This window comes from Leptosomus discolor, chromosome 2 (assembly GCF_034619465.1).
Source record: "Leptosomus discolor isolate bLepDis1 chromosome 2, bLepDis1.hap2, whole genome shotgun sequence".
Classification (NCBI taxonomy): Eukaryota; Metazoa; Chordata; class Aves; order Leptosomiformes; family Leptosomidae; genus Leptosomus; species Leptosomus discolor.
Genome location: NC_141392.1, coordinates 94,703,565 through 94,729,073, shown reverse-complemented (window position 1 = coordinate 94,729,073; position 25,509 = coordinate 94,703,565). Strand labels below are relative to the sequence as shown.

Sequence of the window (25,509 nt, the reverse complement as noted above, 5' to 3'; positions counted from 1 at the left end):
CAAGTAGAGATAACTGCTATACTTCACACCACTATAGCTACATTCATAATGCAAACCAGAAAGGGCCAAGGCACAGGCCTGAGCAGCATCCACCATCATCCATGATAAATGGCTGGCATGCTTTTGTCTCAGGTGAACTGGACTTTCCTAGATAATGCCCGAGAACAGTTTTGGGAACACAGCCAAAAGACTGTTCCCCATATGCAACTTGATTGCACCCAGCCTGCTCTTAGCCATGAAGACAAACCACGCCATGCCAGTTGACCAGAGGGGCTGAGGACGGTCTCTAGCCATCCTCTTTACTAGGTAGGGCAGACAGCTACCTTTCCTTCATACCTTGCCTCACTGTTCACATTACATGCATTAGAAATAGGTCCTAGCCAAAAAAACTCATATTCTGAATACATAGTCCAAAGCTCAATACCTTGTAATATACAGCTAAGCCATGTGATATACAGCACAAGCTCCTTTAAGAGGCTAAAACAGTTAAAGAAAAGAGCAAGTGATCTGCTGACAGCCAGTGAATTTAACCTTTCAATGCCAGTGGCGGGAGTTGACTGTTGCAGCGGAAGAACAGGAGCTTGGTTCCAGCTTTTTGTCACAAACCACCCTCATTCCCTCTGTTAGGGCAGATACTTATCATATTTTAAAACAATGACCAGAATAATATAAACAAAGGTTTAAAATTTAATTTATCAACAAAGCCAGAAACAGCTGTAGGACACATGCACCTGGTACAGAAGGGGGTTAAAGAACACCTAATATTTGCATTAAAAATGAGCATTTGTGCTGAATAGTATTTTTGCCTCATGGTCAGCTTCAGCAACTGTAACCTGAGACGCTGCAATATTACATATGCTCAGTCAGGAATTCATTCAATACTTACTGGAGGTCCCCGGGGTCCTGTTGGACCTGCTTCTCCCTCTGGCCCCCGCTCACCCTGGTTTGGGGATAGGAAGAATGCAACAAATATGAAAAGTGATTTTTTGCATAATGCAAAACCTTTCATCTTGCTAGATCTTTTGAACAACACTAACGATCTTACCGTTTTACCAGAATTTCCCATCAAACCTGGCACCCCAGGGGGACCTCTATTACCCTGTTAGACAAAAGATGAAAAATATTAGCCAAGCCAATGGTTTACTGTTTCATTTTAAAACAAAAAAAATAAGGAAATCAATAAGGTCTGGGGGGAAAAAAAAAAAAAAAAAAAAATCAGCCCATATTATTTCTTGACTTCTACCTTTATTTTGGTTTTCCTTTAACTTTCACCTAACTCCTTCTATATAATTTTTCAAAAGTCAGATTTCAGTTCTTTTGTTGTTTACGTACTGACAATAGACCTGATTGCTGCTTTCAAATCACAGAAGGATAATAGCATTCCATGTAATTTCAGAAGAAATTCATGTCTCAATCTAGTTTTCTTTTTCAGTTACTTAAAACTAAACTCAAACATTATTGTCTGAAACATTCCGTAGTCTCAATCATACAATACTTTTTTTAATTTAATTGGAATTGATGTTGCAATTTGGTGGTACGTAAATAGAGATGACAATATCTGTAATTCAATCAACTTAGTGCAGCTATAAATATTATTCTTATTCCAAGATCCCTCATTTCAAACTACAGTGAGCTACCAATGTCACATGCCTCCTCCAGCATTGACTTCCACAAATTTAAAAGGAAATGGCCTTTTTTAGATATTACCTTATGCCTGGAATCATGAAAACCACATCATTCAGCAAAAGAATCACAAAAAAGCACAGGACTACAGTTGATAAAATATATTTAATTCTTTCATCCAAAGGCTTGTCTCTTACCGCAATGGAAAGCTAATATAATTTTGCTGAATCCTTTAGGACTTGACGAGCACAAATACAGTATTATACGAAAGTCAATGCTCCAGATGATTTACCTTTGGTCCAGGAATGCCTTTCACACCTGGGGAGCCTGGTAAACCCTGAAAGAAGTAACATTTACAGTGTTTATTTGTTGTTAAGGGGATTGGAAATGCTGTTAAAAATGTCTTCGTGTTAAAGTATTTCTAGTCCTTGATATTGAAGCACTTTTAGGCAATAACAGACCAAGCTTGAATTATTTCTATTTACAAAGTATCAGATAAGGAGTATTATTCTTACCTCATAAATTGGCAAAAGGAGCACGGAAAAGTGAGGAACCATGGCTTTTTCTGGCTTAGACTAGAAATAGATTCTCAGTGCCAGCATTCTGAGATGAGGTAGAGAGTTTGACACGTTTCATCCCCTCCTCACTTCTGGTCCACAGCCACAAGTATGCTTTTACCAAATTTTTTTCCAAGCTTAAAAGCTCACTTCGTATTACAAATTTACTTCCAGTTCTGTTTCAATACAGCTCCTTCACTATATCCTCACAGCAATTACTTACTCCTATAGCACAGTGTTTCAAAGAAATTTCTATTTAGCTTTTGACAATTGGCAGTTTTCAAACTTAGTCTGTTAATGTGCGAGGGTAACCTTCTAAAAGAGTCCATAAAGCACTGCTGAGTCCCTATAACTTCACCACAGGGGATACATTAGAAAACTCACTCCCCCTGCAGAAAGAAGCATGAACGTGATGCATTCCAGATGTTCTGAGCCAGCAGAACACCAAAAGGAGCTGATTGTTCATTTAAGTTATGTTAGATTAGCAGGTCGGCTCTTCAGCTCACCCTGGGAATAGGTTTGGCCCTAGTCAATACAATGAGACCAGCTCTAATTGTGGAATCACACCATAACATCCACAGGCTCAGATACGAGAAGCCCTAAAAGAATTGCATACTGGTCACCAATGTTTTGTAAGACCAAGTTCCTCACTATGGTACCATGATGAGATTTAGGCTTTTGTGTAAAAGTTTTGGATACACATAGCAGAATTTCCCCCTGCATTACACATACTCTTCCTGGGCCTTTTGATTAGGGTTTCACTTAAATTACTCCAACATCAGCATTGAACTAACCTATATGTGGCCTTTCTGTGGTTTGAACTGAACCTAACTTTCAAAGGTAAAATACCAGATACTTACTGGCAGTCCCTGAAGCCCTGCATCACCTGGAGCTCCAGGTTTTCCTGGTTCACCCTGAAAAACATTTTAAGTTGTAATTTATGCAAATCAAACAAAAGGGAAAATTTTTTTTCTGAAATACAGAGCTGGAGTACTTCGGGATCTGTAGGACAGGAGAGTTCATTCAATCACCCTAATAATCTGCATAAAGTCACGGGCAGCAGCACAATAAGAAGCCACAAATGAGTGAACATATCTAGAGCACTAGCAAAGCCTTACTTTTGCTCCAGGCATTCCAGGAATCCCTTCCCGACCATCAACTCCTGGTAAGCCCTTGAAAGGACGAAAAAGAAAGAAAAAAATTAATGTATTGTTGGAGAGAGTTTGTCCAAGCACTCTGATATACAAATTAGCGTGATGTGAAGCAAATGAAAAAATGAAATATACATACAGACTCTCCTTTAGGCCCAGGGAGACCATTTATTCCTCTTGTACCTTGAGGGCCCTAAGAATAATAATAATTTTTAAAAACTAAAATAAACACACTGAAATGACAAATGCAAAAAATGTCAACAGATACTCATTCAGATATACATTACCTTGAGAGTACCAACTATGCTGTATATTTATATGCTATAAGTAACCAACGTTTGCAAGTCAACATGAGTTGAAATTTGTGCTCACCCTTTCTCCCTTTGGACCTGCCTCTCCCAGTGGACCTCTCTGTCCTCGATCTCCCTACAAGGGAAAAAAAAATATTTTAGCAATAAAACCAGAATAAACTTGCTTGCATTTATTAGATAAAACCTCCAGTAAATCAATAACAGTACCATTCACACTTGGTTCAAGCAGACACCTTAAACTCATACTGTATTTAAAAAGGTAGTTTCTTAAAACTGCAGCTGACAGCTACCTGCCCTGTATGGGTTTTCTTCTAATGAATGAATATTTTCCAGTTTAAAACCTGAAAAATTCCAAGGCACCCTAATGCACAGTAGCACTCAGAATGAAGAGGTAACAATAACATACTAAGAGGCTAATATGTATTCATCTACCCCACAATGTCTTGGAGACAGTAAGAGATACTGGACTGGACACCACTGTCATTATTTATTCACCTGTGGGGAATCAATGGAACTGGATTAATCAGAGGCTTTTCTGATTTACAGCCACAAAGTTTCAGGACTTAGTATCTAACTTATCTAACTGTGTAGACACTGGGAACTGTTTGGCTAACACACACGCTACTTACAGGTGCACCAGGAAGACCTTGGGGACCAGGCTCACCGTCAAGCCCACGAGCTCCCTACAAAACAAATAGATAACACAACACATTAAAATGAAGTGCTGAAACACTAATAGCTTATGCTCCCTCCTGGTTTGCTGGGAGCTACAAATGCCCTACAGCTGAGGTGTTTTTATAGCTCTAATTTAAAAAAAGAAAAACAAAACAACTTTTTTTATCCATCTCAGTTTTTTTTTCTGGAGTTACAATGGCCAGTATTTTTTAACTACAGAAAAACATCATTCAAAAAATGACATCCAGGTCATTCTCTAAAAAAATCATATCAGACAGCAAGGAGGTACATCTTTTCACACTACTTCAGAAAATGTGTGTGTCTTCTTTAATAATACTATATCCTTCACCACATAATGGAATAGCATCAAAATGTGAACAGAAATCAACAAGTGCAGTGCAGCTATTTTTATCACTTTTCAAGGAAACCACGCAACTGCTACCCTGTAAGCAATTTTAGATGGAGAGAAAAAAATGTTTTCAAAAAGATTTGCAGAGAATAAGGAACTCCTTTGTCAAACAGGTGTAGTAAATATTTCAAATGGACAAAACAGCACAAAACTGTAGGCAAATAACTATGAAGAATCAGAAGGTACAAAGAAGGCCAGAAAAGCAAAGTAAGACAGTAACAGCTTTGCAAATGTGTCTTAGGAAGAATCACTCATGAGAAGCTTCTTAGTCAGGACAAATTTGATGTTGTTTCTGAACACAGATGATCACAGAATAAGGTTTCCGTGAATTCACTTCTGGAGAAGGAGACAATGGCATGATTACTACATTTTACTCCTCCCAGAAATTTTTACCATATATATTTAGAGAGATCATAAGAATAGAAATATACAGTCAGTTTTGAAATAACTGTTAGAAACATTTTGATGAACAGCAGGAAAATTACCCAGCAAAGTCAGAGCCCACATGAACATGTATCCCCCTGGCAGCAATTTAAGACACAAAAGATGCAAGAGACAGAACAAATGGAAAAGAACAAATTCTCAGCAAAAAATCCTGGTAAAAATTGGGACAGTGGATGCAAAAGGCTTTGAGAAGATGCAAATCACAGGAGGGACTACTTAATAAATTTGTGCTTTAAAAAAAAACATGCTATAGTTTATAACTCCTGTAACTTGATGTCTTGCTAACTACATACTTGCACACATGCCAAACTACTATAAATCCAAGGATCAGAGGGAAAGGTGTGAAGAGTACATGTACTTCATTAATCAGAAGGATCAAGATGCCTTTCTTCCTAAACAGAAGTACAGTAGCTATGGAAATACAGCTGGTGGGAGGGGAAAAATGCAGAGGGAAAAAAAGATGAAATGTAAATAAGTTTTAAAAACATTCAGGTGTGTACATTTTCTTTTTTTTATCCAGGCCATTTTATAGAAAGAAAGGTTAATACTCACTTTGGTACCTTTAGGTCCCATTATACCAGTTATACCTCTGATACCTAGGATGCCCTGAAAATGAAAAGCATGTTCAAATTATGCTTAAACCTTTTCATCAGAACTGTCCTAGTTTTGAGACAGAAGTCTCAGAGTTTCACGTGCTTTCTTTATGCTTATTTTACTATTTTCTTTGTATAAAAGGAGAAATCCAGCTACTTCTGTATTAGAATATTTAATTTATATGGTAATTTGATATTTTACTAATTTAAGACTTCTTTAAAAAAGAATAACAAAACTACCCATTTGAATTATACAACCACAAATACGCCTGAAGGACTAAAAAAACCCCACTGATTTATCTTTTTGATTACCATTGAGTTGAAGCATGCTCCCTGAGCAGCCTGTGTGAGAGGAACATGTGAAGGCCAGATTTGCAAAAGTGCTAAGTTGTCTTAAGTGGGGCATAGAACAGATGCAGGAGAATGGTACCATCAGACTTTATAGAACTCTAGAGGCAGACAAAATTGGGCAAGGTTTTTGAGAATACAAATGCTAAGTTTATATGCCTGGCACACCTGAGAGGCTGGACTGAGTAGACATCCAGTAGTGCAGCAGGATGTTTCATAACTATCATCACTTCCCTTCACAATACAGTCTTGTGGGGAATCTGGCTTCAATTTTTTCCTCTTCGTGAGAGACTGAAACTACATGATATGTCTCCTCTCTGCAGAGAGACCAAACCCTCAGCCACAACATGTTTGTCCTGCAACAAGAAGAATGCGCTACCACGGTGTTAACGAAACAGCTACAGGCACTTCAACGCAGCGTAGGCAAACCTACTCCTTGATGAGACTCTAGATGGGCAGCCCTTCTACTTGCTCCTAACAAATTTAGATGGAATCTTGCACAGAATATTTAAAGCTGTGTCAACTCAAAACGTGAGAAAGATCATGGTAATGCAACAGTGACTACAGCAGACCAACAAGGGAGAGACTCAAGCACTTGCTCCAAGATCAGAGATAGAAGTAGGCACATTGCAGTACCCACTACTTTCTGTAGAAAGAAACACCTCTCCCAGAGGTGCCCATCTTACGCAAGTCTCCTTGTCAATGCATTACATAGTGTTGGATTGCAGAAGATACAACAGAGCCTACAGCCTTTCCAGCTGTGCCTCTAAAACATTGTCTATCCTCTTTTCCATAGGCTGTCTATCTGACAGCACTTTCTGTATATTATGAATCCTACATTTTAGTAAGAAACAATTAATTTAAAGCTTGTTTGTGAGGTCATTAACTGGCGAAACAGTGAAGTGAAATGAGTAATGCATTTAAAAAAAAAGAGAGAAAGGAAAGTCCATCTCTAATTGGTTTTTAATTCTACTGCGTTATTTCTCAGTGACTGAAGGACCTTACCAAACTGAATTAAAAATAATTGGTACCCACAGGCCCTTCATACAGCAGAAACTGCATCTTACACAAGTACTTTCTCTGCACCAGGGACACTTTTTTCAGCATCAAACATAAGAAGGCTTACACCCTTTCCTTTACTTAGTCTCTGTTCTTTCTTTATCTTTCTCTAGTCCTAATCCAGAGGTTTATGCTGTTTTATGTTCATAGAGAATTCTGTAATTTAGGATTCGGATGTCATGTGCATCAAGATAAGCTCCTGTATAATAGCACATCTGGACACCAATGGCATTAAAGAAATAGTTTCACACCTAGGAAAAAAGCATGAGACCCCATCAGAAAATAAACTATAGACATTATATGTGTTACATCTAGCTCTTTTAGAACGACCCCTTTGTTCTGTTCTCTGTTGCCTGTTCAGCTGTGGTAACCATAAGAAGAGCTCCTCATAAGGAAACAAGCTGAGGAGGTATGTGCCAGAACAAAGAAGCCAAGTGAAGAAAATCATTCCAAAATCATAGGTGTGATTGAAGCATGCTTCTTTGGCATACAAAAAGAAAAAGTAACCTTAAGAAAAAATAATAATAAACATTCTTCAGTGGCTGCTACTTCATCCTCAAGTCTTAACTAAGCCTGAATTTCACAGTTAACCATATTTGAAACAAACACTAGCTTTGCAAGGATGAAGTTGGTGTCATCAAAATTACAAAAGGGAAGACCAAGAAAAAAAAGTAAAAATACCCAACAAACCAACCAAACAAACTATTTGCACAATCTAAGCACAACACAAAATTTAGGACATGAAATACTTTTTAAAATAAGCCTTTCCATAGAACTATTTAGAGATTTGTGCCAAGCAATAACGTAGCTTTTTGGAGGGACTTAAATAATTCTATTTTCACTCAGAGACAATATGGCAGAAAAAAAGAGAAAGGTGTGTGGAGATTTTGTAATATCTGTTTTCTTACACTAAGAAGAAAAAAAAGACATGACATAATAAAGCAAATTGGTAACATTATTGAAGAGGAAATACTTTACTGGAGGGCCTTGAGCTCCAACTTCTCCACTGGGTCCTTGGTCCCCTTCTTCACCCTAGGAAAGCAAAAGGAATACATCTGTAGCTAATCCATACCATGCAAATGGCTCTCTCATCATAGGAGGTATATTTACTTCTTATTGTTTTCTGTCACCGTGTCCTGCTTAAAGGAAATCCAAATGAAGTCACACTGCTTCCTCAGAACAGACAGATACTCATGTAGGTTCACATTTCCCTCAACTATTAGTCAAAAGGGTAATTTCAAAGCAACCCCACTATAAAGAATAATGATATTTTACTCTTAATCCATCGCTCCACTTTTTCTTGATGTTAATCTTTTAGGTTTTCTTCTTCTTTTAGAGTAAAAATGTAAGGAAGGTATGCTGCTATATGTGAATGGACTGGATATGCTAATAGATCTGCATAACAAGACCACATTGCGCTTCAGAATTTTTTGGAAATTAAAATGCTAAAATGCCTTATCTGGTCAAACCCCTATTTGATTAGATTATAACCTCTCCTACACAACTACAGTGCACACTACTGGAGCAACAGTACTTAATGGCAGTTTAATTTGCAAAAAGGAATTTTGGAGAATAAGACAGATGCTCAACATACAGGAAAAAAATAGGCAAGCTGTTTCTAATAAGTTAATACTCTTTTCAATATGCTTAGGAATAGAGAGCAGGGGGGGTTTTTTGAAAACTTTCCTCTGACGTTTTTCCTCCAGCATCAAAGCATGGACCAAGGCAGTGCAAATCTTTTCAACTTTTCTTACAAACGTTTCAATATTAAACAAGGCTAAGTCAAATGAAACACCTTAAAAGAGTTCACATTTCAGTCTTCAAGCTGAATTTGACTTAGCCTCTTTACTACAGTTATAATTTTTCTTTCTCTATGAACTTACACTGTGTCCTTTCCCTCTCAAATACATTGTCCCCTCTCAATCTTCCTGTTAGAACTCATTTGTGCCGCAGAACAATATACTTGGTAAATCCACAGAATTCTTCTACATTTTCCCCTCTCAATCTTCCTGTTAGAACTCATTTGTGCCACAGAACAATATACTTGGTAAATCCACAGAATTCTTCTACATTTTCCCCTCTCAATCTTCCTGTTAGAACTCATTTGTGCCACAGAACAATATACTTGGTAAATCCACAGAATTCTTCTGCATTTAAATGTTTGGAAGTTTTCCAATTAATAAATTTTACTTCAATTTTTGCCCTGAGTTCCATAATACTTAAATAGAATGTTCATAACAAAAACCTAGAGAAGTATGACTTCTGCATCATAATAAATACAGAGTACAGGTGAATGAAGAACAGAGATACGCCTTTGGTTACTCTGGAGCAATATGATACGTATTCTCCATGCATTCTGGTAAAACAATTAACAGTGCTAACAAAATATAACACTGTTTTTGAAGAAGAGGACAAACTACTATCAGCTTGCTAAAAACAACAGCAGTTTTTCCTCTTCTTTTTTTCTTTTTTTACCTTATAACCTTGTTTTCCTGGTTCACCAGGCTCTCCTTTTGAACCCTTCTGGCCCTAAATAAATGTAAAAAACAAAATAAATAAATAAATAGAGATTACTCAAAATTAAAATACCGAGTTTTGTGAAACACACAGACTCCTTAGAACTATGTTGCTGTTCCCTCTGCAATCCCCATTCACCACTGCTTTCTCACCTATCTAGTTAACACCACATACTAAGTACCATGTTCAAAAAGATCTGCTCCTAGGCAGGGTAGTATTTCTTCTTATATTACCCCATAAAAATTTCCTCAGACCAACAGTATTCCTAGAAAGCAGCAAAGATTAAATTAAAAAAAAAAAAAAACAAACACCACCTTAGCTAAAATGAGACTCAGAAAGTGTTCATTTCAATTTAGTATATTATAGGTCTCCGAGGAAAAGAGAAAGAAGGAAAAGAGACTAAGGATTCAGGGGGATATTTAGAGTTTCTGGAGTCAGACTACAAATGGTCCAGAAAGTGAATGAAGCGATTCTTCACATACTCTAATCCTTTCAAGACCACACATAAATTTTACCCTGAAGATTACTACAGCAGTAAGAGATTTCAACAATGAGAGGTTATTTTGGCAGTCAAGAGTTGAGATAACCCTAAGCATCCACACTTTTATATATTCTTTTTTATATACATTTATATGACTGAGCACAACACAAGCAGAAAGGTACATATTAAAAAGTAGGCTTCATTAAACAAAGCAATGGTTTTTTGAAATTAACAGCAAACTACCCTTTTGTCAGGACAGCAATCACCCTCCCTAGTGCTTTGAGACAGTATCTCTGTAAGGAGCACTTCAACAAACAGATTCTCTTACCTTCATTCCCATCAAGCCAGCATGTCCTGGGCGGCCAGGTGGACAGGCATTGGGACACTGGAAAAGCATCCACATAGTTACTATCACATAGGCTGAATAAAATTGTCTGAGATTACTTAAAAAAAAAAAACAAAGGACAACTATCTTACCAACGGGTCACCATCTTGCAGGCCAATTGTTCCCTAGATTGAATGAAATAAATCAAAGTAAGTAAAATAGAAATAACCAGACCTAACTTATCAGACAAAACAGAAAACACTACTATCTAAAGATGGAATCAGAGGTATAATCAATCAAAGGGTATCTGACACAGAGAGCACCTAAACTGTAGGATTTTTATTGTAGGATTGCAAGTACCTGCAAAATCCTGTCCTCTAACTTCAATCAACTTTTCTGAAAAACAAAGTATTTCTTCCGGTTTTTAAGCTACCTAAAACATATTTTCTATTAAATATAGAGAAAATATACCCAAACTCCATGAATTTCCAAAAAAACCTGAGACAATTTCTGTAATAAGCATAACTTTTACTTTTCCAATGTACTACCATTCAGCAAAAGACTCAGATCTTTACAGAGAAAATCATCTTCCCGCAACACAAGTAGTGGTAGACGAGTGAGATGTCTGGCAGTTAATGGAACCGCAATAAACTAGAGATCAGTGTACAATGAGATGGACTCAGTGGGGAGAAGGCAATTCCTTCTATTAAATCAAATACTTGATGGAAGGTAACGGGAGGCATATGAGGCACAACAGGGAGAAATATGATTTCACAGCAGCAGCTGGATTCTCTAAAGCCTGGTGGTCAGGAGCATACTGTTTCAGAGGGAAGCACAGGGGAGTTTAAGGAATGAGCTGGTCTCCTTTTTTACAGAAGGGTTTGAAAAAAAGCTGAGGGTACGTTTGTGTCCATAATCTCATTAACTGGAGTGGAATTGTGGCACTTCGGAAATTTAAAAAGGACAAAACTGTCAAGGAAAAGAAGCAGCATACACCATTATTGAGAATTCATTTTTACTTGTTTCCTAAATACTCTTCTCCACTTTACCATTCACATTTTTTATAATGCCTCCACCAATTCTCTGGGAATTTTCAGGAAAACAAGAAACATGGCATAAATAAAGCATATGGATTTAGGATCTGTCCAGCAGAGGAACAGTACAGCTTTTTAAAAGACATTAGTACGACATATTTCACGGCAGTTTGCATTTCACTGCACCCAGCCTCCAACGTGTCTGCCAAACGCTCCATTTTATACCTGTGGGCAGGTAAATAGCCAAAAGACAAAGGCATAAGACACATCCCTCCTCCCAAGAGGCTCAAAGAAGATAACCATTCCCCTAGATAGGCAAAGCAGTGGTGTAAAACTTTCTTCTATCCCTTGCAAGTATCAGGCCTGGTTGCAAGAAGGACATTAGAACTTAACCCACCTGGCAGCATGTATTTCTGTCTCATGAGACAAATACTAAATTTTTCTCCTCCTAACAGAGAAAAGCCTACCTCTGCTGAAGTACTAGCAGTGAGGTCCAATAAAGACTACATTTACGGTGATACTATAATTCACACGAAAGTTTAAAACCTGTAAAAATTACAGTTTAAGCCCATTTGCATAAATGGGAAGATATCACGACAGAAGTTACAGAGTTTGCATTTCAAACTGTCTTTTATAACCGTAAAGACTCTAGAAACTTGCTTTCTAAATGGAAGATCAAATGATTAAGTGAGTGTATCTCAGGCTTTGAACATAATTGTCTAGACATTATGAATTAATGTAGACTGCTGAAATCCTAAAGTTGGTATTCAGCTGTAGGACTCAGCTGTAGGACTTGAGGAGAAGTCTTGTTCAAGCAGCCACAGTACATAATTCAGACATTAGCAGATGTTAAAGGTAATCACTTACCCGGGGACCTGGTGGTCCTGGTGGCCCTGGAGGTCCTCTTTTTCCTGGATCTCCCTAAAAAAGGGTAAAATAATTTTGTTAATTCATAGTAATAATGACAACCAGCAGTTACATATTCATACCTCACAACAACAGTGAGAAATTAATTAGCTACAGAAGGAAGGGCTATGTAGCCAACTAAAATGCCAACCCACAACACGGCTCCCACAGTAGAAAGGGAAAACGGATTTTTCAGTAGAATGGGAGCCATGCTGTGGAACAGGAGCCATGAAAAAAACAACAAATTTTCAGCTGCTTTAGAAAGCTGAAGCGTCTGACCACAGGATCATCTATGCACTCCTCTATCTTATAACTGCTAATTAAGTTCTGAACTAAAAGAATCCTAGTAACTGGCAAAAATGCCCAAGGCACAGAGAGGGAAAAAACTCCCCTTTTTCAGAGCCCAACACTATTTTACCAAGTTAGAATCTTCTCCTGTTTGTGAAGTTTTGATGTCCAGTGCTTTCAGAATTAAAACCACACAGAACCTCTGCAAATTATTTTTTATGAACGCTTTTAATTCAAATAAATTTATATAATAATAAAATAAATCTGTCAGGGATCATCTTTTAACTTAATAATACTGTCATCTCAATATTATTTTTGATATGTTATTAAATCATAAATTAAATGAACAAGATTAATATAGAAAAATTACTCACCAATTCTCACAACACATGACCTATAGAGCCATAGGTTCACAAACAGTAAAAAGGAATATTTCTTTTCCACACAATGTACAATTACATTGTGGGACTGATTATCACAATGTGCGGTGGAAGCCTGGGATGTGAATGGATTCAAAAAGGGATCGACTACATTAACAGAGGACAGGTTCATATACCGCTTTTGAAAACGGCAGCACAGATGCAATTCCTGATTCAGGCAGTCTCTGAACTGCCAACCACCAGAATGTGAGACAGTATGAGAGAAAAATGTCATTTTACAAACAGCCTGTACACTTCCCTAGGTATCCATCACTGCCCTTGCTGCAGACAAGACAGCAAGCTAGATGGATCAACTTCTGAAATAAACTGGTAGGTTTTACTTTTCTTTTTTATATTCATTTGTATGACTGAGTGCAACACACGCAGAAAGGTACACATTAAAGAGTAGGCTTCACTAAACAATGTTTTAATGCTATTTCAGATTTCAAGTAAATTAACAATTGCTTTCAGGAGTCAAAATATGATAGTGTGCTGAAATGGAGTGCACAGTTTAGCAGTAAGGTCAGTATATGGAGTCACACTTAAAATAAGACTAAGAAGAAGAACTGAATTGCTACATTCACTAAAACAGTATGTGGTCATGTACCATAATGTACATGTAAGAAGTCAGAAGTAAAGCTAAAGGTCTGCATGTAATGTTAAGTTTACATTTCCTGTACTTCTGGTAGGTTTGCTTTTTTATTCTACCTTTCCTTGAATAAGACGAGAAGTAGCATACAGAACACTACAAGAAACATTTAATTCTAATCTAATGGGTGGCCCTGACTTTGTGGTATTAATTGTTCCTTATTTCTGATGAGCTTCAAGCACAATCTTTCCTCTACCAGTGATTACTGCAGAGGAAAAAACATGCTTTCAGGTGCTGTTATAACCCAAATAGTGTTTAGACAGCACAGTAATTATTCATTTTTTTCTAAAAGTACCTTCGAGCAATTGAATACACCTACATTTTTAGCAAACACAGTAGTACTTACAGGTGGACCAGCACGACCTACTTCCCCAGGAAGCCCTGCTGCACCAGCTGGACCCTATAATAACCAAGTTAAATAGTATTTTTAGACCACACAATACCTCTATAACAAGCATCCGACGAGTGAGAGCATGTAATTCTGTCAAACAACAAACCATGCCTTTAGACACCAGAATTCTTGCACCATACACAATAGACCTAAGAAACCTCAGTAGCAGTTGAAGAAAGCACACCTAACAGACATTGAAACAGTCTCTTTTTTCACTTAATTACTTTTTATTACAGTATAACAGCTTTATTTAATATTTAAACAGATTCATTAAACAGTACATTTATGAATTGTAAAAATTATACTTACAGGTGGTCCAAGAAGGCCCTTGCCCTGTGAAATGGGAAAAAAGGTCAGAAATGTGGGGAGGGTTCCACACTTAGTCAAGCTGTTTGCTAACAAGAGTATTTGGGATAAAAAGTTACCAAAAAAATTGATGTTTGATTCTGCAAAATAATTTTGAAAACTTGTTCAACTAATGTTAATATCAGTGTTACTATTAGGCAATCAATATTAGGAAAAAAATAAATTATTGATTAAGTTGCCCTGAAGTAGCATTTATTTACACATATTTACAAACACATACATTACTTCCACAAAGGAATGAAGACATTAAAGCCTTTGGGTTTAGCTAATTATGAAATACCATGATAAACATATCTATGCTATAATCATTTCCTTCTAACAGTGCATTTAAATTGATAATAAAAGAATTTTTTTTTTTTGGCCTGTGCTCCTGCAGGGTCTAAATCCATTAAACTAGTGCTTTTTGGCAATCAGAAAGAAGATCGAACTGCTCCTGTTTGCATTTTCCATCAGTATTTCTCTGAATCATTCTAATGAGAAGTATCCAAGATACAAATGTGTTTCTGCCCATTTGGACAATACACTCCCTCTAAGAAAACAGATCAATCCCTCAGTCTTGCATACCTAAAGCAAACAGATAACTTTATGAAGAACAGTGACAACGATGTGTATGAAACACTGGCATATAAAGTCACAAACATACTTAAATCTTTAGGAGATTTGATGTGATGAAGTGTCTGGGCTGAGTAGAGTTTAAAAGAGTATCATACGAGGATTATATCTGCAAGGTTGTCTTTAGAAAATGGTATAAAACGAGGAAAAATTCAAGCATTTGTATTAAATGGTTAAAATGAAATGACTCAGACAGCAGAAAGTAAACTTTTTCATCTTGCATAACTGACATCATTCCTTTGCTATCACTTAACACTCCCTTGCTGCATTGTACATGTCTATATTCGACTATACTTTCACTGCATCACATATCTGATACAATAATATCAGCTGCCTCTGAAAGAAGGAAACCGACCACTTGCAGGTTCCCATTGGAGCCCATCCCCCTTGCTAACGCGCCCCTAACAGTGGCAGGTAAGTCACTGATACGAAAAGAAGCAGCTACAGTGTCCAGCCCACACACAGGCCCAGGAGAAGCCAGTCCATGCCTTTGCCCATTCCATTGCAACTCCTCTCACTCTCCCAAGCAGGGGTTGTCCCCCAAGAATCCATGCCTCCCCCTCACCCAGCTACTCCACCCTTCTGGCCATGAACTCCCTGCAAGCAGACCAAGTTGCAAAGATGAGGGCTCCAGGGCAATCACTCAGTAAGAACCCAGACAGAGCAGTTAATGATCCCAACCAGCTGCCCATGTTCCTGTCTCTGCCTGTGCCCTAAATGGAAAGCCTCTCCACACAGCCTGGGACTGCAGCCTTGCATTCCCAGATGCCTAATGCCTGCTTTGGAGGTGCTTATCTGTTCCATGGAGCACACCAATGCGGACCTGCTGCCATCCACCACCAAGAGGCATATACCAGTATTTGTATGTGTTCCCTGTGCCGGAAGCTGTACTTTAGAAGACCTTAAAATATTTTAAATTCTCTGTCACTAAATACACACAATCCTACCCATATGTCCAATCTGTAAACCACTGGCAACATATCAGCTAATAAAACAGTTAGAGGAAATTTAACTGAGAGAGAATGGAGCAAAGAGGACAATACATGCACGGAAAGTAGCAGCCACGGGTCCATTTACCAGGTCCAGATCAGAGGCATCAGCATATTTGGTGGTAAATTATTTTAATTAATCAGAAGTATTCTACTAATTTTGTATCTGTCATTTGAGACACTATCCACAAAAGAGATGAGACAAAGAGAATAAATTAAAGCCAAACGATGCAGAAGGAAAATATACAGGAAAGGCAGAACAAAAGAAGATAACTGGAGATTGCCAAAATATATTCTGGGGAAGAAAGGATGACAGAAGCAGAAAAACAAACGCTGTACATAAAAAATTAGATACTTAATATTCTTTCTTTCAGTTACCCTGAAGTCCTAACTTGGCCAATAAATTCCACTGGATGAGCTTGAAAACCGGTGATAATAATTTAAAACTAATTAACATTGTAGCAAAGGCTTCTGACTTTCTGTTTGCACTGAGCACTTTAACAGCTTCAGCAAGGGTTTTTTTGTGAGAAATGAAGCCTTTGGATAACCATCCAGAGACTACTCCACTTGCAAAAGGCCACTGACTGAATTCAAAGCAGTGCATAATTACACCTGTATACTCAAACACCTATCTAGTATGCAGACTCATAAGTGTGATCTCTGGTTTTCTAGTAAACAAGGTCTCACAGATCAAACCAAACACCTGCAAAGGTTAAACAGACCCATTACTTCATACTTGTAGTAAAAGCTTCTCAAAAAGTCTCTGAATCTGAGCATTAGGACCATCACACCCCAGCACTACCACTTCTAGCCTTCTTTTTTCTTTTTTTTTTAATTAGGTTTCATTACTCTGAGTTTAATCTCATTGAAGTTCCAATGACCAGTCTTGTCCATTTTGAGAAACTTCCATTAACTGCTCTATTTCATCAGCAGCTTAAAGCCATTCATCAAAAGGAAAGCCTGTGCAAATGGCATTTCTCCAAGAGATTTATTTTGAGCATTAATCTTTCCATATGGATTCAACATATATGGGTTAACAACCATAGAGCTACAAAATCAAACACTAGACTTCTTTCTAAAATGTGAGGTCTAAGGATTAACCTTAACCTTAATAATTACAAGGGTAACGACACAAGGTGACTGAGTATATCCATCTTTTCTTTACCCTTAAATAACCAAGAATTCTCGTTTCCTCATTATAAATATTCCTGTAGATTCACCTTTAAATACAAGGTCCAGTTGCTCATTAAGCAGAGGCAGAACAACTCCAAAGGCAATCCCTGCTGAGGTTCACTGAAGCGTTATCACTTCAGGACTGAAAGTCTCAGGGCAAACAAAAATCGCTAAACTTCGAACAATGGCCCAAAAATCTCATCAGATTTATTGCTTTTACAGTCTCAAATTATGGTCACAAAAGACCTGAATGAGGTAACTGCTGCTCTGAACAGAATCAGCATTCTACCTTGACAAATTGGTCCAGTTTGCTGCTTTCCCATAGTAACATCTCCACTTCTAAGCTGAGCTTAACCCACTTTATGCGTATTTTATATACCCACTTTTCCTGAAGGCACTTAATTTATTCATTCTCACATTAGTCTGTTAATGATAAGGTAAAATCATGCATATTTTCCCCAAGTCAGTTTTTATTTCAGTTGGCAGTCTAAAATACTACATTTTTTAACCTAGCAGTCCAGTAATTCAATTTTAATTCCCCATTTTTTCCTCTCCCATAGTAGTTCTTTTCATGCACTTTTTTCCATATCATCTGAGCAACATATCTGACAAAGTTAAGCTATCTCTTCATTCCAACTATACATTTTGAAATGCATTGCAAACGACCCAGAAATTATTTCCCCATCTACTTGACAGCAAAAAATGACAAAGAAACTCAAACCTGTAACAGAGAGATGTAGGGCTTTCAAACTACCTAGAAGGTACCTCAGTTCTGCTATTTTCTGTGACTAAATTTGGCTCATATATTGAGCCTAGAGGTTGACCAGCCATTATAAAAGCATTACTACTTTCCAGATTTTAAGGTAAGAAACAGTATCCATGAAACGGATGTCCATATAAAATGATTCATCTTAAGTGCAAACATGTCTATAATGTAACATCTTCAAGAATAACATTACAATTTGATCTCTGGCCAAATATCGAAATGATCGTTTAATATAAATCTCAATGAAGTTAATGAGACAGGGTCAAAAATACAAAGATGCAGTCGAAGATGCAGAATTTCACAGCAACGAGTGCTATATTGGAATACAATGCCTCTTCTATCTATGATTTCTCTAAAATTAATCTAATTTTTAATTAAATGCAGCGTTATTACAATTTCATGTCAGTCATCTTGTTCCATTACTCACTGTAATGGAATGATGTTTTTCTTGGTTTCCTATATAATATACAAAAAATGCGTGGACAGGCTGGAGAGGGTCCAGAGAAAGGCCACAAAGATACCGGAAGACTGGGAAGCCTGCCTTATGAGGAAAGGCTGAGAGAACAGGGTTTGTTCAGCCTTGAGAAAAGAAGGCTTTGGAGAGTCCTCATCACATGTTCCAGTATTTAAAGGGTGGCTAGCAAGAAGATGGAGACTCCCTTTTTCACAAGGGGTCACATGGAAAAGGTGAGGTGTAGTAGGTACAAGTTACTCCTGGAGAGATTCTGACTAGAGACAAGAGGAAAATTTTTCACAATGAGAACAATCAGCCATTGGAAGTGGTGGATTCCCCAACATTGGAAGCTTTTAAGATTCAGCTGGACAGGGTGCTGGACCACCTTGTCTAGACCATGGTTTTGCCAAGAAAGGTTGGACCAGATGATGCTTGAGGTCCCTTCCAAGCTTGTATTCTACGATTCCACGATAATCTAAGTTTCTGCATGCCAACCAACATTCAGTTCTTCAACTCTGCAAAATTCCTAAAATTCACTATTATTTTCAGCTGCCAAAGATGGATGTTAAATCCATCTGCATGCTACCTGGACCACTACTCTTCACACGTCCTTTCTCATATTTCATCTTGTTTTCATACGGAATAGCATCAGAAGTCCCATACGGCATTTACACTTCAGTGATCCCATTTAAACACATGACAAGATGCTGAAACAGGAATAACTGTAGACTAAATTCATGCAAATAAAGCGTGGGCTGTCCTGTCTCTACATCATTTTCATAAAGCAATGGAAAACAACAGTATGTCTCCAAAAGTTGTGACCACATCACACGTGCTCCCTTCTTTTTTACAGCGTACAAACCAAACATGCCCTTTCAGTAATATCCACACACTTTGATGTAAGACAAAAACATTCCTTAATGTACTACTTTAACATCTTATGAGTTCTTTGAAACATCATAAATAGTTTCTGACTTTTCTTCACTACATTTCATGGTAAGAATCCTTCATATTGATACTTAGGATCTAAAAAGCTTCTTCATATACTGAATGTATTACTTACTGGAAGACCACGAGCACCTGGCAGTCCTGGCTCACCCTTTAAAAGATAAAAGTTTAGTTTTTCAAGAAGCATTAGCATAAAGTTTTGTAAACAACATACAGGAGGATGCTCTCACTTTTTGAAGGGTATCATTTAGTGGACATACTCTGCAAGTATTATTCATTTCATTAACGCTATGCCGGTTTCAGTGAGAGAAGACTTGATAGACAGGAAAGACTTTCTCAATATTAAAAAGATACCGCCTCAGGCCCTTCCCCCCTCCCAAAAAAAAAATAATTCAAACATAGTGGTTGCTCTGACTTCTGATGTACATTACATTTGTCTGATTGCTGATTAAGTCAGGTTTCTCTGTTCTGGTTCCCACTGCGTATTACTATGACATAATTACAGTACAACAAGATGGAAGGAGCCTCACCATTACTGAAGATGCTCAACCTTCATGCCAGCACTGTAATGCCACCATTCCTTACTGCTGGCTGGGGAAATGGAAGTTGCTTTGTACTGTGTGAAAAGGGCCCAATGGGTCTGTATTCTATAGATGTTTTAATATTGTAAGAAAGGCTGCAGCATCTCATTAGTTGCATAGAGACAAACAAAAATCCTGCTTAAAAGAAAAAAATCCCATAATTTCATACATAATTTTGTTCTTACCTTCTGTCCTTTTGGTCCCGTGGCTCCATGTGAGCCATCAGGTCCTGTGAATCCCTTTGGAAGTAATGTTAATGCAAAGGTTATGTGGTTTTCTTAATCGTAACAGATAACATTCTAAAACATAGAATAACGAAGCTATTAAATGAGATAAGTAACTGCAGGAGACTTACAATTCAAATGCCTATTAACATGTACGGATAGAACTGCCCAAGTTTGAAGTACTAGATTCTGGTAACAAACACCAGTGCCTGTGATATGCACCCTTCAAAAATTATTCAGTTAAATCACAATTAAACTAAACACGTGACCTCATGTGATCTTATTTCCTCTCAATGGGAGATTGATGAATTTAGTTCATGGATTAGGTTAAAAACAACTGTCAGTGTTTTCCATTTCTAATAAACCATACTTTGACCAAAAAAAAAAAAACCAAACCAAAAAAAAAAACACCAAAGCTGCCAGGCTGGATTTGAGGTTAGCCTTTGAGCCACATTTGTCTATCTGGCTAAAATTAAAAAGCAACCATGACACTATAACAACAAACTCATTTGGAGTTCTTTCATTTTCTTCTGTTTCCAAATTTTGAAATCAGCTTATATAGCTTAGAAATTTCCAGATATCCATAAAAGGAGCCTTGCTTTTACGTTTGCCCAATACTTTTCTTTTTTGGTACACTTCCAGCAACGCAGTGTTCACCCAAAGGGATGTTTTCTCTGATAATTTGCTTTTTAAGGCTTACATGATTATTACAGGCAATTACTGTACAGCATTTTTACTCAGTCTATTAAACCTGACACTGAAACAGTTTGTGAAAGAAAAATGAGTTTTAAAGAGTCAGAACTGCCTCACCAATTAAACATGGAAGTGTTATAAATCTAAAACCCCAATTAAAAGTTGAATGCACAGTGGGAGTAGAATAAGGTCCCGTATTTTGTCTGCAAGTGAAAATATAAAAGGTTCACCATATCAGGACACAGTATTCTAGTGTCACAGTTTCACTCGTCTTTCACTGGTCCACTGATACCAGGAAATACACAAGTGCAAACAAACACCAAAAGCTGAGCTGAGTTTAAAAGTGTTATGTTTCACCTGGTTGCACTACCATGAATTCTGACAAGGAAAACAAAACCATGCCTTGAGTGAAAATTGTAAGAGGCAATGATTTTTAAAGATCTGCTTCTGGGTTTTTGACATGTACAAATGGGTTGTGGCCCTGTATTGCTTTCAGGAAAAAATGAAGTGGTATGAGACACCACTCATGGCAAACCCATTTCTTATTACAGATTTCAAATTTGAACAGTTTAGCTAAATACTGTTTCAGCTCCATGTCCACTAAATCTCTTTTCAAAAGCAAATTAAAAATTAACCTCTAACAGTATTGCAATTGTCAATAAATATCAGGGACTTTCATTTATATAATTTTCAATACTCTCTAATACACTAGTTTGTTGTATATAATCTTTATTTTTGATGTTTTAAATTATAAAAGAATTCTACCACTTATGGAAATCAAACATAAGCTTGCCAACCTCCTGGCATAAGATCTAAGTATTAATCTGACAACCTTGTTTCATAGCAAGAAATGCTTTCAAACCCTGCTGTCGAGAGAATTACGAAGAGTTTCCCAAAACTGTATGAAGGTGCTTTTATTCCTACTAACTTATTCAAGAGATACAACCTAATAGGCCGTCAATACTACGTGATGTTGAAACTTTATTATTCTGTATTATTTTCCACAGAGAAAGCAAGATACACTAGCAGGTACAAGCTGTGCAGTGGCTGAAGTCTGGGAGGCTTTTGTTTGGAATAGCAGCTATACGGAAATCGCAGTTTTTCCTCAGAAACTAAGTTAAAATTCATTTTTAAGCTTTGATTTAGTAAAAAGGTAATGGTTCACTTCAACATCAGGCCTACCGCGCTGACCTACAGGATTTTTCTCCTTCCCGTTTCCCCTGGCTTAGGGAAGGAGCTGCTAACGAGACCTGACAGGACTAACCACAACCCCCCCAAGCCCCCCTCGGCCGCTGGGCACCGGCTGCCCGGAAGCGGCCGCCCCGCCCCGCCCCGCCGACGGGGAGGGAGCAGCGGCGGGAGCAGCGGAGGGCGCCCCCTGCCGGCCACCCCGCGCCCCCAGGCGCGGGTGTCTCCTCCCCGCCGGGGCGGCCCGCCCGCGGCTCGGCCTCCCGGGGCCCGCTGGTGCCCGGGCCTGGGCTTGGACCCTCCTCTTGCCCTTGCTGCCCTGAGGCTGCTGCCAGGGGACGCAGCAGGGCCTCCTCCTCCTCCTGCCCTGGCTGCGCTGCTCCAAGACGGCACCTTTCAGCTTGGAGAAAAGGTCCTCTCCCCCTGGCACACACTGGCAGCTGTGAGGAAGCCAGAGACCTCAAAAGGAGGTCATGCTTCTACAGAAACAGACTAAACCCACATATTTTTCTTGGGGGGGGTGGGGGGGGGAGGGGGAAAAGAAGAGGAAATACCAGAAAATCAAGTGTACTCACATCAGCTCCCGGCTCTCCAGGCAGGCCAGGGGATCCTGGTTTGCCTGCATCCCCATCCGGACCCTTCAGGATTTAAATGGACAGTTAATCAGAGAGTGAAGCAGAAACAAAATGCAAAACCTCTTCTCTCACAGGAGCAAATGCAAAGATCACTTACCGGCGGACCGGGGGGGCCGTTCGGACCTCTCTCCCCCTAACAAGATGTGAAAAGGAAGGTATGAGTCAGAAGTGCAGCAACCTTTTATGTCCCTCAGGAAAAACACTGATTTACAGATTATCAGGAATAATCGTGAACTGATTCTTATCGTAGGAAATCAATATTAAACCCACGTGATCTCTATTACAGACCAATAGAAATAATCACAGAAACTTCTGAGAGAAATCGGAGGAAAATACATAGCAGCTCCTACCAGGAACAATACCACAAATCCTTATCATGCTTTAGTATGAATGATACTACGTAATCCCTTTTGAGATTAGAATTATAAAGCCCCTACTCCCCATCTAAGGAAAATAATCACATCATATGATGCTGATTACACAAAATAAATAATCCTGTATTTTCCATAGCAGAGATAATCTGAAAGGCCACTTCTCCCGCCGCCCCAGCCCGCCCCCAACTCCTATGTGTATCTGCAGCCAAATTCAGACTCCTCAGGGTGAAATGCTGACAACGAGGAAAATGCAGGTACATCTCAAGGCATTTCTTATTTCCTAGGCAGGGCATGGGAAACACTTACATCAATGCCATCAATACCGGGAACTCCTGGTGGTCCTGGTGGACCCGGGGGGCCTGGTGGACCAGGAAGACCTCTCTGACAATGAGTGAAAAAGAAGGAGCAATTAGAGCCTGCCAAACCTGCTCGAGCCAGTCTGGGGGGACCAGCACAATGAGAGGTGGCTTCTATGGGTTAGTCAGGGAGTCAGAGCTCTGATGAGGAGCTGTGTCCTCATGCCATGCATATTAGGACCCACAGGCCCCACATCCCATCTTAGCTGCCACTGCGATGACCAGCAACGCTCACCCCGCAGGCAGAATGGAGATGAGATGTCAAACCCCGCTCCTCGAGCCCAGCCGCCCTCCTGTGGCCCACAATGCTGGCAGGGCCGGGGCAAGGCGGAGGGAGCTCAACACCCCAACCCAGCAGGATCTGAATGCCTTATGGCAACAGTGTGGCAGAAACAGAGTGATCTTTGCAAATCAAACACTGAAATTCACTAAGCTACTCTAATTACTCATTCAGCCAGCACAAAGGAGACAGTCTTCCTAAGAGTTTGTGCCAGCAAAGAAAATTTAAAACAACCTCTTCCCTTCTCCACTGAGAAGCTCAGCAGTTTCCCCTGTTTCCTCAGGATTCCATTAGCATCTACAGAGGCGCTTTCTCAAAGTACCAGGCTCCCGAGAGGGACGCGCAAGGCACCACCAGCCTATGAAGACCGAAAGGCTTTTACAGGTCTCCGTACCAATAATGGGGGGCTCTGTTCTCCTCAGTGAGCTCCAGCCACGGCCCCACAACGGTGCTCTATGAGCAGGAGGCTGGGCCGGGCCCTGCCGGAGCCCTGCACCTGGCCCCTCGCTCCCCACAGCGCTGCTGCTCTAGACGCCTTTCCTATGCATACCAGTCTCCCCAGTAACAATCCACCCAGCAGTAGTTGTAGATGGAGCTCAAGCCCCACCATGTTACCGGCTGCCTGCCCAATGTGCACCAGGCAGCACCATGTAGGCACACACACATGGCACCCACCGCCCTGTGGTCAACTCCTTTGCCAGAACCACGCCAGGGTCAGCTACAGCTGCTGTGGGGGAGAAAAGGGTCAAAAACCCGCCAGCGGGTTGGTGCCAGGGTATGACAGAGGGTGGCCTTCAGTCTCTCTTCACCTTCACCCGCACCCTTTCCCTGAGCACAGAGAACCGTCCCTTCCCTCACACTTACCTCGATTACCGTCTGGCTTACCTGTGAGGGAGAAAAACAGAGTCAAAGTCAGAATAAACTTACTTGAGCCAGGCAGAGGCAAACAACCTGCAGGAAAAGCCCCAGAGGCAGGAGGCCCCGCAGAGCCTGGGCCATGGCGATGGAGGGAGCGGCCGAAAGGTAAGCCCCACCGCAGCCCCTCACGGCTGCTCGCTAACGCCTTGGGGAGGGTCGCGGGGATTGGAGGAAAACTGAAGGCTGGGAAGGGGAGGACTGAATGCCAGCAGCGCCTTAACCCTTTGCCCTGCTACTGCTGCTGCTGCTGCTGCTTTGGGCACCGACCCTCACCTTCCCCCGCCCCTCGCCACCGGTTTCCCGCCGTCGGGCTCCCCGCTAGGACGGCGGCTGCGAAAATCCCTCCCGCCTGCAAGGCACAGCTCTCAGAAGTCTCCCACCCAAGCGGCGGGGCGGGAGGGGCGGGTAGAAAGTAAGTCACGGAAGGGTTAAAATGAGGCGGCTGCTGCTGCTGCTGCTGCCCGGGGGGGGGGGGGGGGGGGGGGGCTGGATATCTAAAGGCACCAAATTCCGTGCAGGTATGGTAAAAACTGGCGCCTTGGGCAGGAAAGGGGGAGAAAAATTGAGGCTCCTGTGGGCTCCCGCCGGCAGGGAGCAGGCAGGGACTCGGTGGTGGCCTGGTGGAGGGCGGGGCGGGGCGGGGCGGGGCAGGGCAGGGCAGGGCAGGGCAGGGCGCGGCGCTCACCCGGGCCGGCAGCTCGCCGCAGCCTTCGCGTTGTGGTCGCAGGGGGTCGCAGTGAATCAGCATCCACTGGATTTCGAACTGGCAAAG

At 40.1% G+C, this 25,509-nt stretch overlaps 1 protein-coding gene across 1 annotated transcript in view; it reads right to left on the bottom strand.

The window, feature by feature from the left end:
• COL9A1 (collagen type IX alpha 1 chain) overlaps positions 1 to 24,818 on the bottom strand; it is a 51,101-nt gene extending 26,283 nt beyond the window's left edge. The window contains exons 1-22 of the mRNA XM_086461491.1: positions 24,747 to 24,818; positions 23,490 to 23,564; positions 22,907 to 22,942; positions 22,750 to 22,812; positions 20,255 to 20,308; positions 19,604 to 19,639; positions 14,490 to 14,513; positions 14,136 to 14,189; positions 12,395 to 12,448; positions 10,646 to 10,678; positions 10,497 to 10,553; positions 9,646 to 9,699; positions 8,149 to 8,202; positions 5,723 to 5,776; positions 4,272 to 4,325; positions 3,704 to 3,757; positions 3,471 to 3,524; positions 3,299 to 3,352; positions 3,041 to 3,094; positions 1,916 to 1,960; positions 1,046 to 1,099; positions 887 to 940 (exon numbers count right to left, since the gene is read on the bottom strand). Of these exons, the coding sequence (XP_086317617.1) occupies positions 887 to 940; positions 1,046 to 1,099; positions 1,916 to 1,960; positions 3,041 to 3,094; positions 3,299 to 3,352; positions 3,471 to 3,524; positions 3,704 to 3,757; positions 4,272 to 4,325; positions 5,723 to 5,776; positions 8,149 to 8,202; positions 9,646 to 9,699; positions 10,497 to 10,553; positions 10,646 to 10,678; positions 12,395 to 12,448; positions 14,136 to 14,189; positions 14,490 to 14,513; positions 19,604 to 19,639; positions 20,255 to 20,308; positions 22,750 to 22,812; positions 22,907 to 22,942; positions 23,490 to 23,564; positions 24,747 to 24,818 (1,143 nt within the window). The remainder of the gene's footprint in view (positions 1 to 886; positions 941 to 1,045; positions 1,100 to 1,915; positions 1,961 to 3,040; positions 3,095 to 3,298; positions 3,353 to 3,470; positions 3,525 to 3,703; positions 3,758 to 4,271; positions 4,326 to 5,722; positions 5,777 to 8,148; positions 8,203 to 9,645; positions 9,700 to 10,496; positions 10,554 to 10,645; positions 10,679 to 12,394; positions 12,449 to 14,135; positions 14,190 to 14,489; positions 14,514 to 19,603; positions 19,640 to 20,254; positions 20,309 to 22,749; positions 22,813 to 22,906; positions 22,943 to 23,489; positions 23,565 to 24,746) is intronic.
• Between the last annotated feature and the right edge of the window lie 691 nt (positions 24,819 to 25,509).